Source organism: Oryzias latipes, chromosome 2 (genome assembly GCF_053564925.1).
Source record: "Oryzias latipes strain Hd-rR chromosome 2, Olatipes_Hd-rR_3.1".
In the NCBI taxonomy this organism is placed as follows: Eukaryota; Metazoa; Chordata; class Actinopteri; order Beloniformes; family Adrianichthyidae; genus Oryzias; species Oryzias latipes.
In genome coordinates, this window is record NC_136238.1 from 13,454,354 (window position 1) to 13,470,329 (window position 15,976).

The following is a 15,976-nucleotide window of genomic DNA, read 5'->3' on the forward strand; positions in this document are numbered from 1 at the left end:
GGGGGGGGGGGGGGGGGGGGGGGGGCAGTGCGCGTATCCGCTGCGTCTGCAGATAGTAGTCGTAGCGGTCAGAGCAGACGCCGTTTCTGGGGGCGGAAAAAAAACGCGCGCGTCCCTTTGCGGTTTGATAAGTTTTGTCCCGATGGTTGGACCGCCGCAGAAGCTGCGGTGTTTGCGGTAATCTGACAGCAAGCCGCGCACCTGCGCCGCTGCTCAGTTGTTGCAGAGGGAGACCCAACTGCAGGATTTTCGGCTTTGCGTTGTGAGCGTAAAAAAATAAATAAATCCAACTTGCGCGCAGACTGAGGCGTTCAGCCGGCGGCTGCGCCAGCGCCGTTACAACAAGTTCCCCTCGATTCATTTGCCATTTCCAAATCAAGGATCGGGCTGACCGCAGTCAGTCACGGAGCGGCACCAGTTGATTTTCGGCTCCACTTTCTAATGAGATGCATGTAGGTTAGACTATTGAGTTGCTCAGACGCGCAGCTCCAACCCTGAAATCCAAACAGTATCTTGTAATCTAAAGCTTTTTTTTTCCTCCTGTGTTTGAGAGGAAAACCTTCCTCCTCCCCCAAATTAATACCCCCTCTCATCTCCTCTTCCTCTTTCAGCACGACATGATCAGCAGCAGCAGCAGCAGCGTCTATGGTAAGAATCTTTTCTTTTTGTTATTTTTGACCCTTATATGTTTTTGCGTCATTTCATACTCAAAAGGGAACAAAAACATTTCTTTTTTTTATTTTGGTGTGTGTGTTTTTTTATTTTTTAATCTTTATTAGCTTACCTTTTTATTAGTCCTGAAATAATGATGTTTTTAAATTATTGACGGCTTCATTTGCATCTTTTTCTAATTCAATTCTTCCTATAAAAATCAGTTCATTCTACTTTTAAAATTCTCAACTTTATCGGGTGGGATGAACGTGTGCAGAGAAATATTTTGCATGAGTTTGACAGGAGGAAGACGCAACATTAAGTCATTAAGTAATCACATTTTTTTCTGTAATTTGACGGAGAGTTTTGGCTTTCAGCCTCTTTGTTCGCGAGCTTTCCGATGTTTAGAGGACATGGTCCATGCGGCTGCATCAGCCGGGTTGCAGGGATCTGAAGGCGTTTTGGTGGAAACCATTAGTGAGGACTCGACCTCTGACCTTACTCCTTGCCACGCACACACCTGCTTCTGCTCGCGTGTTGCAACCTGCTTACGTGGCCTTCTTTAAGAAACTAAAAAAATATATATATATATTTATATATATGTTCTGCGTACGGCTTCTACGCTGCTATGACTGACCCTCATGGTCGTCTGGAGGGTTTCTAAGAGCTCAGGTGGAGATGATGGAGTTGCGCACAGGTGGAACGGTGACAGCAGTGATGATCCCTCTCATTATACGCCAAACGTATCGACTGGCGTCTCCGGCAGACTCGCTAATGGGGACAGAGAGAGCAGACATAACAGAACCAGGAGAGACTGTGCTTCCCAAACAGGTGCCTCTTTACTTTATTTCTCCAAATCCGGACCCTCGGATGAGCAGAGAGCGGCGAGGATGGCGGAGACGCTCCCAGAGGGGCCGCATAAATAAATGATCCTGACACCTTCTATCAGTCTGTAATGTTTACCATTAAAAGCTGTTTTAGCAGAGGATCCCGCCTGCCCCGCAGGACTCCCAGCACAAGAAATGCTGTGGTCCTTTTTCAGACAAAGACATTTTTCTGCGTCTGCTGCCGCGCTTTCGTCCTCATCCTGACAGCGTCTTCAAACGGCGGGGTTGTCATCTTTTAGCAAATATGCTAAGTGTTGTCTTCCGTGCTCTCCGAGCGGAGCTGGACCCCCCGGGAGCCCCGCGCATGCAAATAAAACAAATCCCCCGTTGGAGCTGTCTGTCTGTTTCGCTCTCCTCCATCTCCCCTCCCCGTCCGCTCGACAGTGCGTCAGCCTGCCTCGACTCATCTATTTCACTCTTTGTCCACTTATTTTCCCTCCTCTGTCCGTCCCAGAAGACGGTGCCGGGCTTTGTGTCAGCTAACTGCGGTGCAGATCTTTGTGCGTCTCGCTGACAAGCACCCCCGCCTCCCCCCCACCCCAACGCCCAGCCTCACTCGTCCCAGGTCCTTTTTCCCAGAGATGGCAAGCAGCTGTCGGCGGGACCGCTGCCTCCGTAGATGAGCGGACGCCAATTCTTGAAAAATCCTTGACACCGTGATCCTCTCTGCCTCCCCCCCTCTTCCACGCTGGCTGCATTTTTAAAAATTTTTTTTTTACTCTCCGGTGAGGGCTTATCTTTAGTCCTGACAGTTTCTTTTTCTTGACAAAGTCCCCCCCCCCTCCCCTTCCTTTTTATGTCTTCCAACTTCTTCTACAAACTCTGGAGTTATCAGTCGGACGCCTGCTGATGCTTCTCGCAAAGAGGATTCGAAAATCACGCCTGCACATTTCAAATTCATGCAGAAGTTACAACAGGAAGTTGGCAAAAATAATAGGACATTAACTTAAAATTCTGTATCAGTGTAAGCCTTCGTTTGCGCCCTAAATCCACCCTTAAAAGCATCACCTTTGCCTCTAAAACTCAACTCGATGTGTGTTCTTCCCTTCTGCTTTTAATCAAATCAAAGCTTTGGATGTTTTAGACTTTCATTCCCATCTTTTCGTCATTTTAAGCAGGCTCCCCCCTCGCTTTACTAAACCCGTTTTGCTCCTCCGCGGCCTTCCTGGCTTCAGTTTTTTCAGAAGAAATCAACACATTTAGCTTCGTGTAGGTGTCAAATATGCTGAAAACGTCATTAAAAAGTAATGATGGTTTAAAACGTCTTTATTGGGATGTAAAACAGATTTTTTTTGTTTTGAAAAATTTTTTTTTGAAATAATGTCTAAACATCAGCAGCTCTTTAGTTTTTTTTCCTTCATATGACTATTTTTTGAAGGAAAAAACTGGCCTCTACTGCGTCTTTCCGGATCTGGCTGGGTTATTTCATGATCTGATGAGCGGAGAGCCTCAGAGAGGAGGTGGCAGTCTGCTGCCCCCTCCATTTCCTCTTACCCCCCCTCCTCTTCCGTACCTCCTGGCTCAGTTTGAACGTCTCGATTAGCCAAGCGTTTGGAAACGAACTTGGCAAAACTCTGCCTTATTTTTCTTCGTTTTGTTGGGTGGGTGCGCGCGCCTTATCCAACAATGGCTGCTTGGCTGCGAGAGCCCATCTCTGTGTGTTTTTTTGAGCTTGGAGGGCTGCCAGGCGGACGGACACAAAGGATGCTGAGTGGCTGGGCGTGTGGCGCAGCATCACCGGCTTCCTGTGGCCTCCCGACTGCAAGCACAACTGCAGCTCCAGCGCAGGGGCTGCGGCGAACTCTCAATCTCTGTAAACACTTTTGTTCAGCAAGGGGCTTGAGGCACTTAGCATGACTCTTTCATATGCCCCTTTTTTTGGTTCTGAACAAATACAAGCAAACCCCTTTAGTTTTTTTTTTTGGTAGTGATAGTGTAACTACTAGACTAGTTTACTCAAGTATGTATAACTTTTTTTTAAAGTAGGTAAATCCGCGTATTTGTGTCCTTTTTCATAGCCTAAAACCAGACAATGGACTTTATATTCTAGTTATAAAGACATTTAGTTTGCAGTGAAATCAAATATTTATTAGGATGGAATTAAACATCTTTTTCCACGTCAATTAAACCACAAATCCGAGTTGGCTTGGGCAGGAGGGTGTTTGTATGCACACATGTGATTGTGTTGTTGCATGCTTGGGTGTGTGTGTGTGTGTGTGTGTGTGTTGGCCAAGTTTCCCCACAGGAAGCCGGCGAGAACATTAGGATGTTGCTTGTGTGACTCCGCTGGCAGGATGGACACATGTGGTAGATGGCTAATGATAGCACGCAGCGCATAATGAGATCCTACTCTCCGTCTGTCTCCCCTACCTGGCATCATGCATTAACCATACAAGAGGAAGAGGAGGCACGCATGGTATTGACTTTTGAGTGGGTGTCTGCTTGTCCGTTGTTGGGTTTTTGTTTAGCGCTCCGAGGTCAGCATGGCTGCAAGCGCCTAACATTTTTATCAACTCTTTCTTTTTCCCGTTTCATTTGCTCGGCTGGAGCCGTTTTTCGCGATAATCTCCGCTCGTCGGCGGCGCCTGAGCTCTGCTCAATGGTCGCAAATTGATTTCTTTTTTTTTTTTTTTTTGGATGTCATGCGATGCACACACTTTAAAAGCCAAATGGGTTCAGTTTGTGGGTAAGTTTGTGCGGTTGCAGGATTATTCTATTAATGTATGCCTCGCACTCTAACCCACAAGATGTTGAGGGAGGGAGGCGCTGGCAGAGAGCCATCTTCTTGCCCGGTAACATATATTTATCCTCTTCACTACACAATCCTCTAGGCTGCTCAAATCCCCCCGGGGGGTCCCAATGACATGCTTACTAATGTGTGCTTTGGAAACGGAGTGCTATTGTATCCCCTAAATCTCACAAAGCACTGTATGATTTGCCCATTGTTGTTAAATCGCTCTGCTTGTGCCAAGTACTTGCATCTCACAGAGGCTTAATGCTTTGAGGGTTTCAGGGACAGTTTCAAGTTCCTCTTTTGTTGATTTCAAGGAAAAGTGCCAAGACTGCTGCGAGGAATATTGTTTTGAGCACGGAGGAGGGAGGGGGGGAAGGGGGCCACTGCCAAGCGCCTGCATTGAGCCCCTTGAATGGGCCATTCATATTTAGGAGAATCACCCAGATGCCATATTGTGGGCTCAACAAGGCTCAATATTCCCCCTAACAAGGATGGGATTGTGACAGGTTTGTGAATTGTGAAAGTGTGGAAAGAAATGTGGGAAATGGGAAATTCGACAAGAATAAAAAAAAATCAAACAAATCTCTGGCTTTTTTACTCAGAAAAGCTAAGACGACTGTTATACGGCAGCACTTTAACAGTTGGTTTTGTCACAAGCGATACAAATCCTTGTACGTTTGTGTCAAACTTATAGACGCGAATAGCAGTGAAAAAGTTTTGATGCATTATTTTTGGTAAAATATCTTACATTTTCACTTCTCTCTGCTATTGCTGCCAAATATCACTGGACCAAAATGAGATTAAAGTCAGGTTTCCAGGTAATTTGGACCTCTATTACAAAATTTTAGCATGAAAAAAAAAAGAAGTCACGATTCGAATTTTTTTTAACTTTTGTTTTGTTACAAATTATTTTCCAGACAGTGATGGTTATATATTTTATTGCACAACTAATCCTCTTTTGTTTGGATTAATTTTCAAAGTTCACAAATTGAATAAAATGTTGATTCTAAAAATATGTATCTACATACTGTAGATTAAGGAGTCATTGATTTGAAAAAAAAAAAAAGCTAAATATTTTAACTAGTTGATAAGCAGAAAAAGAAACGTTTTCTTTTAAAAATGTAAAAAGTGTAGAATTGAGTCAAAAATGTAATCAGTTTTTTTGACCCTTATTACATTCTGTCCAGCCTGCTGGTGCTACATTCTTTTTATCTATTGGGTTTTGTTTAATTGTTGTCCCGTAAGAAAGGGCGTCCCTGAACCCGTTTGCGTTTGAAGTGATTGATTTCACAAAGCAGCCGTTGAAATATTTTCCAAAGTGGTAAAAGCGAGTTTATTTGAGGGTCGGATGGTTAGTTCTAAAAACAAACACAAAACCTGTAAAACCCCAAAGGAAGGTGACACCAAACAACCTTCAAACTGCTGCATTCCCGTCCCGTGTTCGGTACACAGGGTCTAAAATGGGACGTAGCAAAATGTCATTGTGGTCTTTTTTATGTCACGCATGTACTGAGTATTAATCACGGCTGGATCTGCGCCTGAGAGGCTGATCAAATTTATTGTTTGGCTGCACGGGACAGTAATGGGTGTTTAATTACTCAATAAAAGCCCTTTTATAGATTCCCAGGCCTCCTGTGTGTTGAGCAAATGGTATTGATCCGTCTCCGGGCTGCAACATGATAGCCTGTGAAGGAGAATTAGTGCCGTTAGCCTGCTAGCATTTTCTCATTCATTAGTTGCATTAAGCCGGAGGCTGGTTAAGACGCAGCATCATTGTTAATACCAGAGTCTCTGCGGTTTTAGTGTGTTTAAGCTTTCTGCATCTCATTTACACAAATATGGATTAGATGAGCCAAAATATTGTGGATGGATCTTAAATGAAAAATTCCAGGGATTTTTTTTTTTCTTCTTCTCACGAGTTTTGCTGTCTGTGCAATTTGTCTGAAGCATAATCCAAAGGGCTGAACGTGAGAACGACAGTAGGTGAGCTGTATTAGTCCGTACGTTTAATCCCACTTTGTAATCTGTAATCTGGCTGCTGCACCTCCTCTTTCTTCTTGAAGGTCTAATTCTAGATCGGTGTCCTTCAGTTCAACTTTGAGCCATCGAAAATAACTCTGGAGCCGGACAGCAGGCCCCCCCGTTCTCTGTGGCTTTCTCGTGTTGCGACCATGAGGGAGAGCGTACACGGCACTCGAATGCGATTGTTCTTTTTTTTTTTTTCCTCTTTGCTTTAGCTGCGTCTGCCGTTGCAGCCGTTGTTCTTTTATGTTTAGAGCATCTTGCTTTCACTGTGAAGCAGTCCTGCTACTCTTGATGCGCGGCGAAACCCACCGGAATAGATCCCTTGATGTGTCCATATCAAATGCATGTGGCCTATTACAGACGTGGTGGAGTCAGTTGGGTGGCTTTGTGGACCAAAAAAAAAAAAAAAAAAGGGCCTGCAAGCCACTATGAAAGAGACATTGTCCCACACAGACCGTACAGTTCCTTTGTAGATAAATGGATTTTCATGCTTATCAAGTGGGACACTGACATGAGTGAAAAGTGTGGAGAATGTGGAATTATTCTCACCATTCGGTCGTACACATGGATAACTGTAGTTTTAAGCGTGTGTGGTCTTTCATTGTCCTTTTCGGGTGCAGCGTTCAATCCAAATCTACACAATATACGCCATAATAGTTGCAAATATCATCAGCCTGTGGAAAATATAATGTGCTAAAAATGAATGATCTGATTTGACATCTAATAAATATCGTGCTTTTTTTAAATTGATCTGCACATTGTTAATTATTTAAGTGACATGTAAAGGTTTCTCACTTGTAGTTCTACTTGAACACTTTTTTTAGGGATGCCACTAGTCTCAGTTTTAACTCATTTGTTACACCAGTGGGGAAAGTGAATTATTGCAAAATTTAAGAAGGATTTATTGTTTTATTACTTTTTTACATTACACCAGCCTGAAATTAAGCCAACTGAAAGGCTTTTCTTTATTGTTATTAAAAAAAAAGTTGTATGTTTTGTAATACACAAAATATACATCAAACCAAAACAAGAGCTTGACACAAAAATCGCTTGACACAGGAGCCTTCACGTTACTGCCTATCCATTATATTGGGCCCCAAGTCTGGGTCTCCCTGTGCCGGTCCCCAGTCTGGCACAGGGTCTAACAGTCAGACAGGGAATTCAAATACTTCATAAAAATCAGAAACCATACTTGTATTTTTGAAAGACCCGAACTTCCATTCACAAATGTTTCCAAACCAGAAAGCATCAAATATTGCAGTTCCTTAAAAGACCACTGGATGCTGGTGTCAGAATTCCCATTCATTAATGATCGGACTTTCTTTGAGTTTTTATGAGTTCAAAATGGTTTTATATTTCAGTCAGTGTAGTTGTTCTTTTTTTTTAGAGAGAGAATGTCATTCCATTGTTAAAATAGTATTAAAGTTTGTAGCAGTTCACAAAATTAAAGAAGGTATGATGAGAATGAGAACATCTAAGTATAATGTCAATCATATCCAATCAGACAAATGTTGGTTGTCTTCTTTGTGTTAGAAAATGTTTGGTTTTGTGTGGTAAAAGTAGGAGCTTGACAGCAGGTTGGGAGTTGCTGCCACACTGATAAGCTGTCAATTTACAGGCTGGTTTATTGTATAGAGCCACGAACTCTGTGTAGGGACTAAAAACCATTTAAAGGCAGACAAAAATGGGTTCCTTCGTTGGGTTGCAGGTCTAACCCTAAAGGTCATGTTGCAGAGTCACTGCTACTGTACGCTTGAAACTGTCTTGTTTGGGAGGGTTGGTAATATGGATGACACATTTCAACAGATGTCTGTATCCTTTGCGCTATCTTAGATGACCCCCCCTTTACATTGACGTGTTCTCCCTACCATGAAAAAGGTGGAAAAATTTCATGTAATGCATGGAAACCAGTGAAGATCACAAATCATTGAAGAAAAAAGATTCAGCGCACTGTCTAGTGGGTCTAGATGACCCAACTCCCAATTTTAAAGTGCCTAGGATTGCACAAGGTTTAAGATGTGTCCTACCAGGACCAGACACCTTAGAGTTCCTCTCATAAAGCTGGACAACGTGGATAGGGAGACAGGTGCTGGGGAATCTCCGCCTTGATCTTTGACCTGGTGACTTTATCTCTGAAGCTATAGCTATGGTATTGTTCCAAAAACGATTTATTGCTGATCTCTTAAATTGTAACTGGACTGTTTAAACCTATCTGTTACCTGAAATGCAAAGATTTTTTTCTTTCTTTCTAGCATCAATGTGCAACTTCATCTGAACCAAAAGGAGCCAGAACTCAAATGTTCTGCCTAAAGGGTCATAGTAACATTTGCCATGCTTCCTGTTATTAGATATACATAAAAAATTGAAGTGTTTGACAAAACCATACTTGGGTGGCGTCGTCTATAACATATACTGTACATATATTCCAGAGCTTTAAACCCTTGCCTTATGGGAAATGACAATCGCCACATTTTTATGAAACCGTCAACAGCCATTAAACACCTGGAAAGTAAGCTGAACATGTACCCGTACATGCATGCCTGCCACATCCACGTTCTTCTGCCTGTGGGGGGCCAACGAGAAGCCATGTGTATTCAATGCAGAGCCAGTGATCTAGGTAATCTGCCTGAGCTGTGGGACAGGTCTATTGGTGCACAAATCAATTGGCTACATGTCCGTACATTAGGCTAACAGAGCGCTGAGAGTGGTAAACAGACTGTTTAATTCCCCTGGACACCAGCCAGGTGGACACTCCTCCTCTCGCTTTCTCCTGATCCCCTTCACTTTTATTTTCTTCTTCCAGCCCTCATTCTATCATCCTCTTACACTGCTTCCTCATCTCCACTTCAGTCAATGCGGTTATTCTCTGCGGACGAGCGCTTGCAGGAATATTGCTTGGAGGGATTGTGTGTGCGTGCAAACTGGAGAGATTTTGGCCAATGAAGCCCTTGTTGTGCTCCGTCCTCCAGTACTGTGTCTATACTGAGTAAGTGATCCCTCGGGAAGCACATCCAGCATCCCTCCCTATCTCTCCCCATCACTGCATGTGTTTGTCTTTGTTTCTCTGTGTGTGTATCTGTTCAGCATTCTGTTTCTGCCTCTATCCATCTTCTCTCTCCATATTGCCTTTTTTTGCTTGAGACAGACAGAGCAAACGGGGGGCCATAATGTGAAGATGATGCATTAAAACAAGAAAAGCAAACACGTTCATGATAAGGAGCTTGTAGATTTATGGAAGTTTGCCATTTTTCCTGTTGCATTTCCACACAATGCAAAAGTCTTCTATTTTTTTGGGATTTTTTTCATCAAAAGCACAACTACAGCTATTTATCCAGTTGAACTAGAGTATGGAAATCGGGCTGTGTGTTGACAGATGTGTCTTGTTGGCAACATCACACGTGTGTGCGTATGTCTCATTTCCTGTACAGCTGATTGACAGATAAGATAGAAAGACTTTTGGAGCTACCAACAACCCAACGAGTGGATAGCTAAACCCTTGATTAGGTCAAGGACAAAGAGGTGGGGTTGGGTGGATTCCAAACACAGACGGGTAAATCTGAGCTCAATGACAGGCTGGAGCAACTTTTTTTTTTTTAAGAGCTTCATGGCTGACATACACTGAAAAATCCAAGTTAAGACGTGATATTCTCCTGTTGTGCCCGAGCATTTTTTTTTTTTATTGTTGCTAGGAGACTGCGCAACCCCAGGACACATCTGGTCAGCTGTTAGTACAAAATGTTTACAAGAACCGGGGCATCTGCAGCAGTATGACATTGTTTACTAAATGAAACTGTCTATGGAATGAGTGTCTGTCAGTTGATGTGCAGAGGGCTGACGAGTCCCAAAAGAGCCATGGCATTATTGCCGCTCAAAAACTGTTTTACCAAGATGGATTACGTTAAACAAAGAGAAGAAAGGGATGAGTAGAAGCATCCAGAATGGAATTATCACAGCCTGAAATTCGGGCTTTTTCTGTCCACTCTTCGCTCCTCATCCTTGACTCATCTTCCCCATGGGACCTCAGTGGTGGAATGACATTCATCTTGATACAGGCCTGCAGAGTCTGTCTCAGCTCATTTCTTTCATATTTTGTATCCTTTTCTGTCTTCCTTGCACTGGTCTGTTACGTTCGTATCTGATTGTATACCTAGAATCTTTACGGTCCAGTGGACGCCCATGGAAAGTCGGTGAAGACACGTCAAAGCATTTGTTTCTGTGTGGCAAATACCATTTTAGGAGAGCACAGTATTAATACCCATTTTGGCACGAATGGCTTCAGTTGGCAAGTAGGTGTGTTCTGCCAAGAATATCTCCATTTGTCAGATCTTCTATTGAAGTAAATGCCGTCTACTTGGATAGCGCCTTTTCTACCTTTTCTAACAACAGATTAAAGATTCTGTCAAACTCAGCTGTAAGTTTGTTTGTTTTTTTTACAAAATTTAATAAGGAGTTTTAAAACTGTGTAGAATTTCATGTTAGCCCTGGCTTGAGGCAATTAGCATCATGAATCATCTCCCAAAATAACCGCTAGGCACATCTTGAACAACCTTGTGGGGGTTTTGCAGTGAGTTGCACGAAACAAAGCAATGACAGAAGACACAAATGGCAATACGTAGGGCGCCAAATGTTGGTGTATTTTAGATTTTATTTTTGTTATTGATTAACCAATGAATACCGGGACAGTGCTGACTCTCTTTGAATTACTGTAACTCTTCAACCATTTACAATTCACACAGATGCTGAAGCCGAGAAGGGCAGCTTTGCTCTGATATGCGTCACTGTGCAGTAGTGAAGTGTTTACGCAATCAACCTAAACCAGCTGATGCTGACATGGAGGAAAGCGGTACTTCCCGGCTTCAGAATACATCGGAACAAAGCTAATTGAAGAGTTACAGTAGTTCAAAGAGTGTGTGTTATTTCCTGCCTGTAGTGACAGCTCTCTCTGATGTTAAACGGTTTCAAATGTATAACAAGTTTGCTGGTTAAGACTGTACTTTCAGGGATCCTTTCTATAGTGCATAACAAATTTGCTGGTTACAGCTCTTCAATTACTTGAAATTGTCAAATGTTTATGAGAAAAAAAAACCTTAGAAATATTTTTTAAATGTCAGTAATTACAAGATATATTTATTGTTGACTACAAAAATTCAAACATTGAAAAATTGTTGGACAAATCAAATGTTATTCGATGTTACATAGCTTACTAGACTGAACACAAAATTTATGTTCTGATCTTATATATTTACACCATCTGGTGAACTTAGGTTTGAACAGTGAAGTCCTAAATTTTTGCCCCCCCCCCCCCCCCCCCCAAAAAAAAAAAAAAAAGAAGTACACATTTCTTTAATGTATAAAGATACAATTAATTTTCATTTTAACTTATCAGTAGGTTACTTCAATTTTCTTTTTGTTTTCTTCTTTTTGCTTTTGAACAAATAGACCATGAGCTGTCTTTTCTTGGCATTAAAATCAACTTGGAAATATGTTCACAATAAATATAATTATTCTCAGATTTTTATTTGCTATCAGAATATAAAAGTAGTCACCTAAACATAATATTATCTTATCTACTTATTAGAACATTTTATCTGACCTATTAATATATTTGATTAGTTATACTTTGCAATAGTTTGGTTCCCTCCAGAATGTATATTCTTACATGAACATTAATAGTTGAGAATATGTTAGTAAAAAAGTGGTGGGAAAGGTCGTAAAAATGGAGAATCATTGTCAGATTCTTGTTGCATAAAGCTACGTACACACCAAGCATTTGACGCGCTTTCAAGATCATGCTAAATGTGGGTTCTTTAACATGTCTTTAGCCCATGTGCTCACAATGGACAAGCAGGGAGGGTCTTCTTCTTCTTCTTTTTCTTTTGGTACTGTTTCCAGGCGCATATCCACCACCTACAGTTGAAGGAGGTTTAGTACCAAATGTCAGAACGGTGCAAATCTTGTGAATCTTGCTCCAGGCTTTTTCTTTCTCGTCACTGTTCCGACATACGAAAGACTTGCTGGCATAAATTCCAGCCACAATTATTAATTTCTCCTCCATGATCAATTTTCAAATGGTTGGTGCTTCAGTGAATCAAAGAAGACATCATTCATGCGTCACTACCAGATCTGAGTTCCTTGATGGATCAAAGTTCGACCTGGTTTAAGTGTCAATGCAGGTTCAATGGCCATGCGTTTTGTACCTAGAGCCTGAGAACGGTCGTAGAAACTTGCATAGCTACATGTGAACGCAAGAGTTTTGAACACATAAGCCCAAAATGTATGTTTACGTAGACTTTTTTTATCGGAAGTGGCTTCTTGAAAGCGCGTTGCAGAGGGCGGCGTGAATGTAGCTTCACGGCCAATTTCCATTTACTCCTAATGGAGTGTGAATGATAGATACCAGAACTGTGAAGCCTAGCTCAACCCTAATTCTCATAGGCTTAGCTAAATTAAAAACAGACTAAATTAGTCTTTATGTATCTAATCTTAAAAAAAAAAAATAAGTTGTAAACTTGAGTTTTGAATTCATTAGACTTTTGACTTTTGACTTTTATCTGGTTACCAGATTATTACTAGGCTAAGTTTAGTAGGGTCTTTAGGGTGGTAGTTTTGGTCTGACCTAATCATAATGCATATTTAAAATATTACAAAGTTTCTTAGATTTTTTGCAAACGCTACAAGACCAAGTCCCCATTATAAGCCATTGAGTCTGTGCACGCAGCAGAGTCAACCGCTCGTCTCCCGCGAATGTGATTACAGCGAGTGATCAATAGACGATGACACGATGCTGCTGGAAGTCACCTGAGGAGAGTAAATGTGTGGGTGACTGAGAAACACAGGAAACAGGAGGGAGAGTGCATGCTGCCGTGCGATGGTCCATATGCTGGTGTCCGTGCACGCACGCTCATGTTTTACGCCTGAACATGAGCGTGTGCGCTTGTTAAAGCCAGATCCAGCGTGGTAATGTGAGATCAGACGTAGCCTGTTAGCCGGAGCCTTACATCTGCTGTCAGCCACTGGCTCTAACTCTGTTAAGGACGTTATTGATTGCTCATTATTACCCCGTTCCCTGAAAGATGAGCGTCCCCTATGATCACATTAAATCTCTCCCTCGTCCAATTCTCCTGAGATGCCTTCTGCTCATCGGTGCCCATCAAATTTCTCCTCCGAGATCTGATATCAAGCAGTCTGAAGTTCTTTATTGCCTCCTGTTTGACTTACTCCAAATAACTCTTTTTGTCTGTTTTTGTTCTTTCTTTTTTTGCATCTTCTTTTGTGAACAGCCGGTGTTTGGCTAATTGATGTCTGTGTAATGGAAATCAGCACTGGAGCAGTGTTTGAACTGATGTGTTATCATTTATTCGTGCAAAGAAAAGCTCCAGGTTTCATGTTAACTTTCTGATCTGTGTTTATTGATTGCAAAACCAAAAAAAGACGCTGACAAGGATGTCATGAAACCCCCCCCCCCCCCCCCCCCCCCTCTTTTTTTTGTTTGTTTTATGACTTCTTTCTGATGGAGTGTGTCTTAAATGCACAAAATTCAACCTGGAGGCACATTTAAAAGCCAACAAATGTGCCGTAGCGTTTGGACGCGGTCTGTTTTTCTCAGGTTTTTGCTGACACTAAACAGTTGTTGAAGGTGTCACACGTCTGCCAGCCCCAGTAAACTTTGGGACTGTTGAAATCCAGCCCTCAGCGAGAGGCCATCTCATCGGCCCCCGTCGTCCCCATGAATTATGCAGAGCTATCGACTGTGTCAGTTGAGTGCGAGGAGACGCGGCGGCAGCCAACTTTATATTCAGCTGCCGAAGCTGACTGGATGCCCTCGCTTTGAGACAAACTGCTGGCGGACTGCTCGGACTCGAGCAGACAGGACCTGAATCTGCTCGCTCGTGTCTCATGGAAGCCCAGGCTTCTTCTTCCAGTGGCCTGACAGGCAGAAAACGCATGATAAATTTGTACGCATGCATCGGCCAAACGCCTCCCCTCCTCAGCCGTGTGGTACTTAAATCCGCACGATGTGTTTAAAGCTTCTGTAAATGCGTCCTCCAGCCCGCCACTGCAGAGAGCTCTGGTGAGAATCTCCCGCCCCCTCCACAGGATCACTTCAGTCTGAATGCCGCCGATCGATGCCGTTATTGATCGGTTGCTGGACTGTTCAGTCAACCTGTGTGAATTCCAGCATGTATGGTGCACTGAGGGTTGCTGTGCAGGCCTCACTTTAGCAACGACAGCACACAGAGTCAGCGTGCCGTCACTCGTCCCTCACTCATACATGAAACTCATTCAGGACTGTAGAGACAATAAAAATAAGTAGAAGGTATTTAAGGATTGCACCCCACAGGTAAAAAAAATAACTTTCTTTAAATTGTTTTTATCTCTCCAGCTTTCTCCACCAAAATAGCCAAAAAGTGAGCTGCCAGCAGCAAGGAATGATGGTTAAAAAACGTTTTCTTTTGCCCTAAAATACCAATATTTGTTGCCAAATAAGTGACCCGCTACAGAAGCTGTAATGTAGTCTTCATTCTTTTCTTAATGTTGGATTTTAGGACTTCCTGCAGCAACTGGGTTGTAGATGTTGGTACTTGTTAAAGCACAATACCTGTTTTTAAGGAATAATACAACTTTAGCTCACAGTGGACTAACTGCATTTTTTGTTGCCTTGTAATTAAGAACTTAATTTAAGACTTTTTTTTATAAATCAATAAACTTACCCAGAATAACCTTTCATTTAATATAAAAGCATTTTCTTTTTTTTTGAAAATAAAGTGAACAAAAGATCTATTTTACCGTATTATAAAATATACAGGAATATTAGAAATATAGATGTATAAGACATGAAACTCCAGCCACATGAAAGCTTGTCTTCTAACATTTCAGAAAACAGTCTTACTCATAGCAAAATTCATTTTGCAAGGACATCTCTAAATGATTCAAGCACAAAGCATGTTTGTGTGACCGCTACTTGTTCTTGTATACTTGATATCTTTACCAATGATGCCACACCAGACAAGGAAGTGAGAGGCTTGTTTGTTTATTGTTTTTCAAAAGCATCTGAACTGATTAGTCTATTCGTCTTGCATCAACCCAAGGAGGTTGAAAAAGGAAAAATAAATATAAAGTTATGAAACTCAAGTTGATAGTTTGGTTCACCCTCAGGACCTGCTTGAATCCCCCAATGCTGAGTATGGAATTAGGTGACGGGGTAGAAGAAAAGACCCTCTAAATCAATGGTGCACCGCCCCATTTTTATTCAGAGAGTATTTGTTATTCAGACATCGCTGCTATACCAGCAGTGTCCTGCATCCTTTCACCAATGAGAAGGATGCAGGAAACCGCCCCTGAAAAAGTGGGTGTTAACACCCCAACCAAACTACTCTTACTTAACAATTAGATTCTGAACGTAACAGAGACAAAACAGTAACACAAACATCAGTTACATGACAAATAGGACAAATTATTATTTGCAACGAAAAAGCAGCTCAAGGGGAGTCTTCCATGAGAAAGATAACTCCTAGATCAACCCAGAGTAGTCGAAACCCCATGACAGCATAACTGTCAGCTTCGTCAAACAGGAGGGCTTCAGTGTCTGCCTCCTGAGCAGAAACAAAGGAGGATAAAGGAGCCTTATAGCTAAAAGACTCTGGTTCTGTTTGAGTTGTAGAAATTCCAGGAACAGCCA

General features: G+C 42.2%; 1 protein-coding gene across 4 annotated transcripts in view; it reads left to right on the plus strand.

The window, feature by feature from the left end:
* Window positions 1-15,976, plus strand: part of LOC101162817 (fidgetin) — a 49,583-nt gene that overhangs the window by 11,530 nt on the left and 22,077 nt on the right. For 3 of the 4 annotated variants that reach the window (XM_078943044.1, XM_078943031.1, XM_023965298.2), the window contains one exon: window positions 612-648. In XM_078943044.1, coding sequence (XP_078799170.1) covers window positions 618-648 — 31 coding nt within the window. In that variant the 5' untranslated portion in view covers window positions 612-617. Of the gene's footprint in view, window positions 1-26; window positions 453-611; window positions 649-15,976 lie in introns of those variants that run through there. The other variant, XM_078943023.1, reaches the window with a different exon arrangement.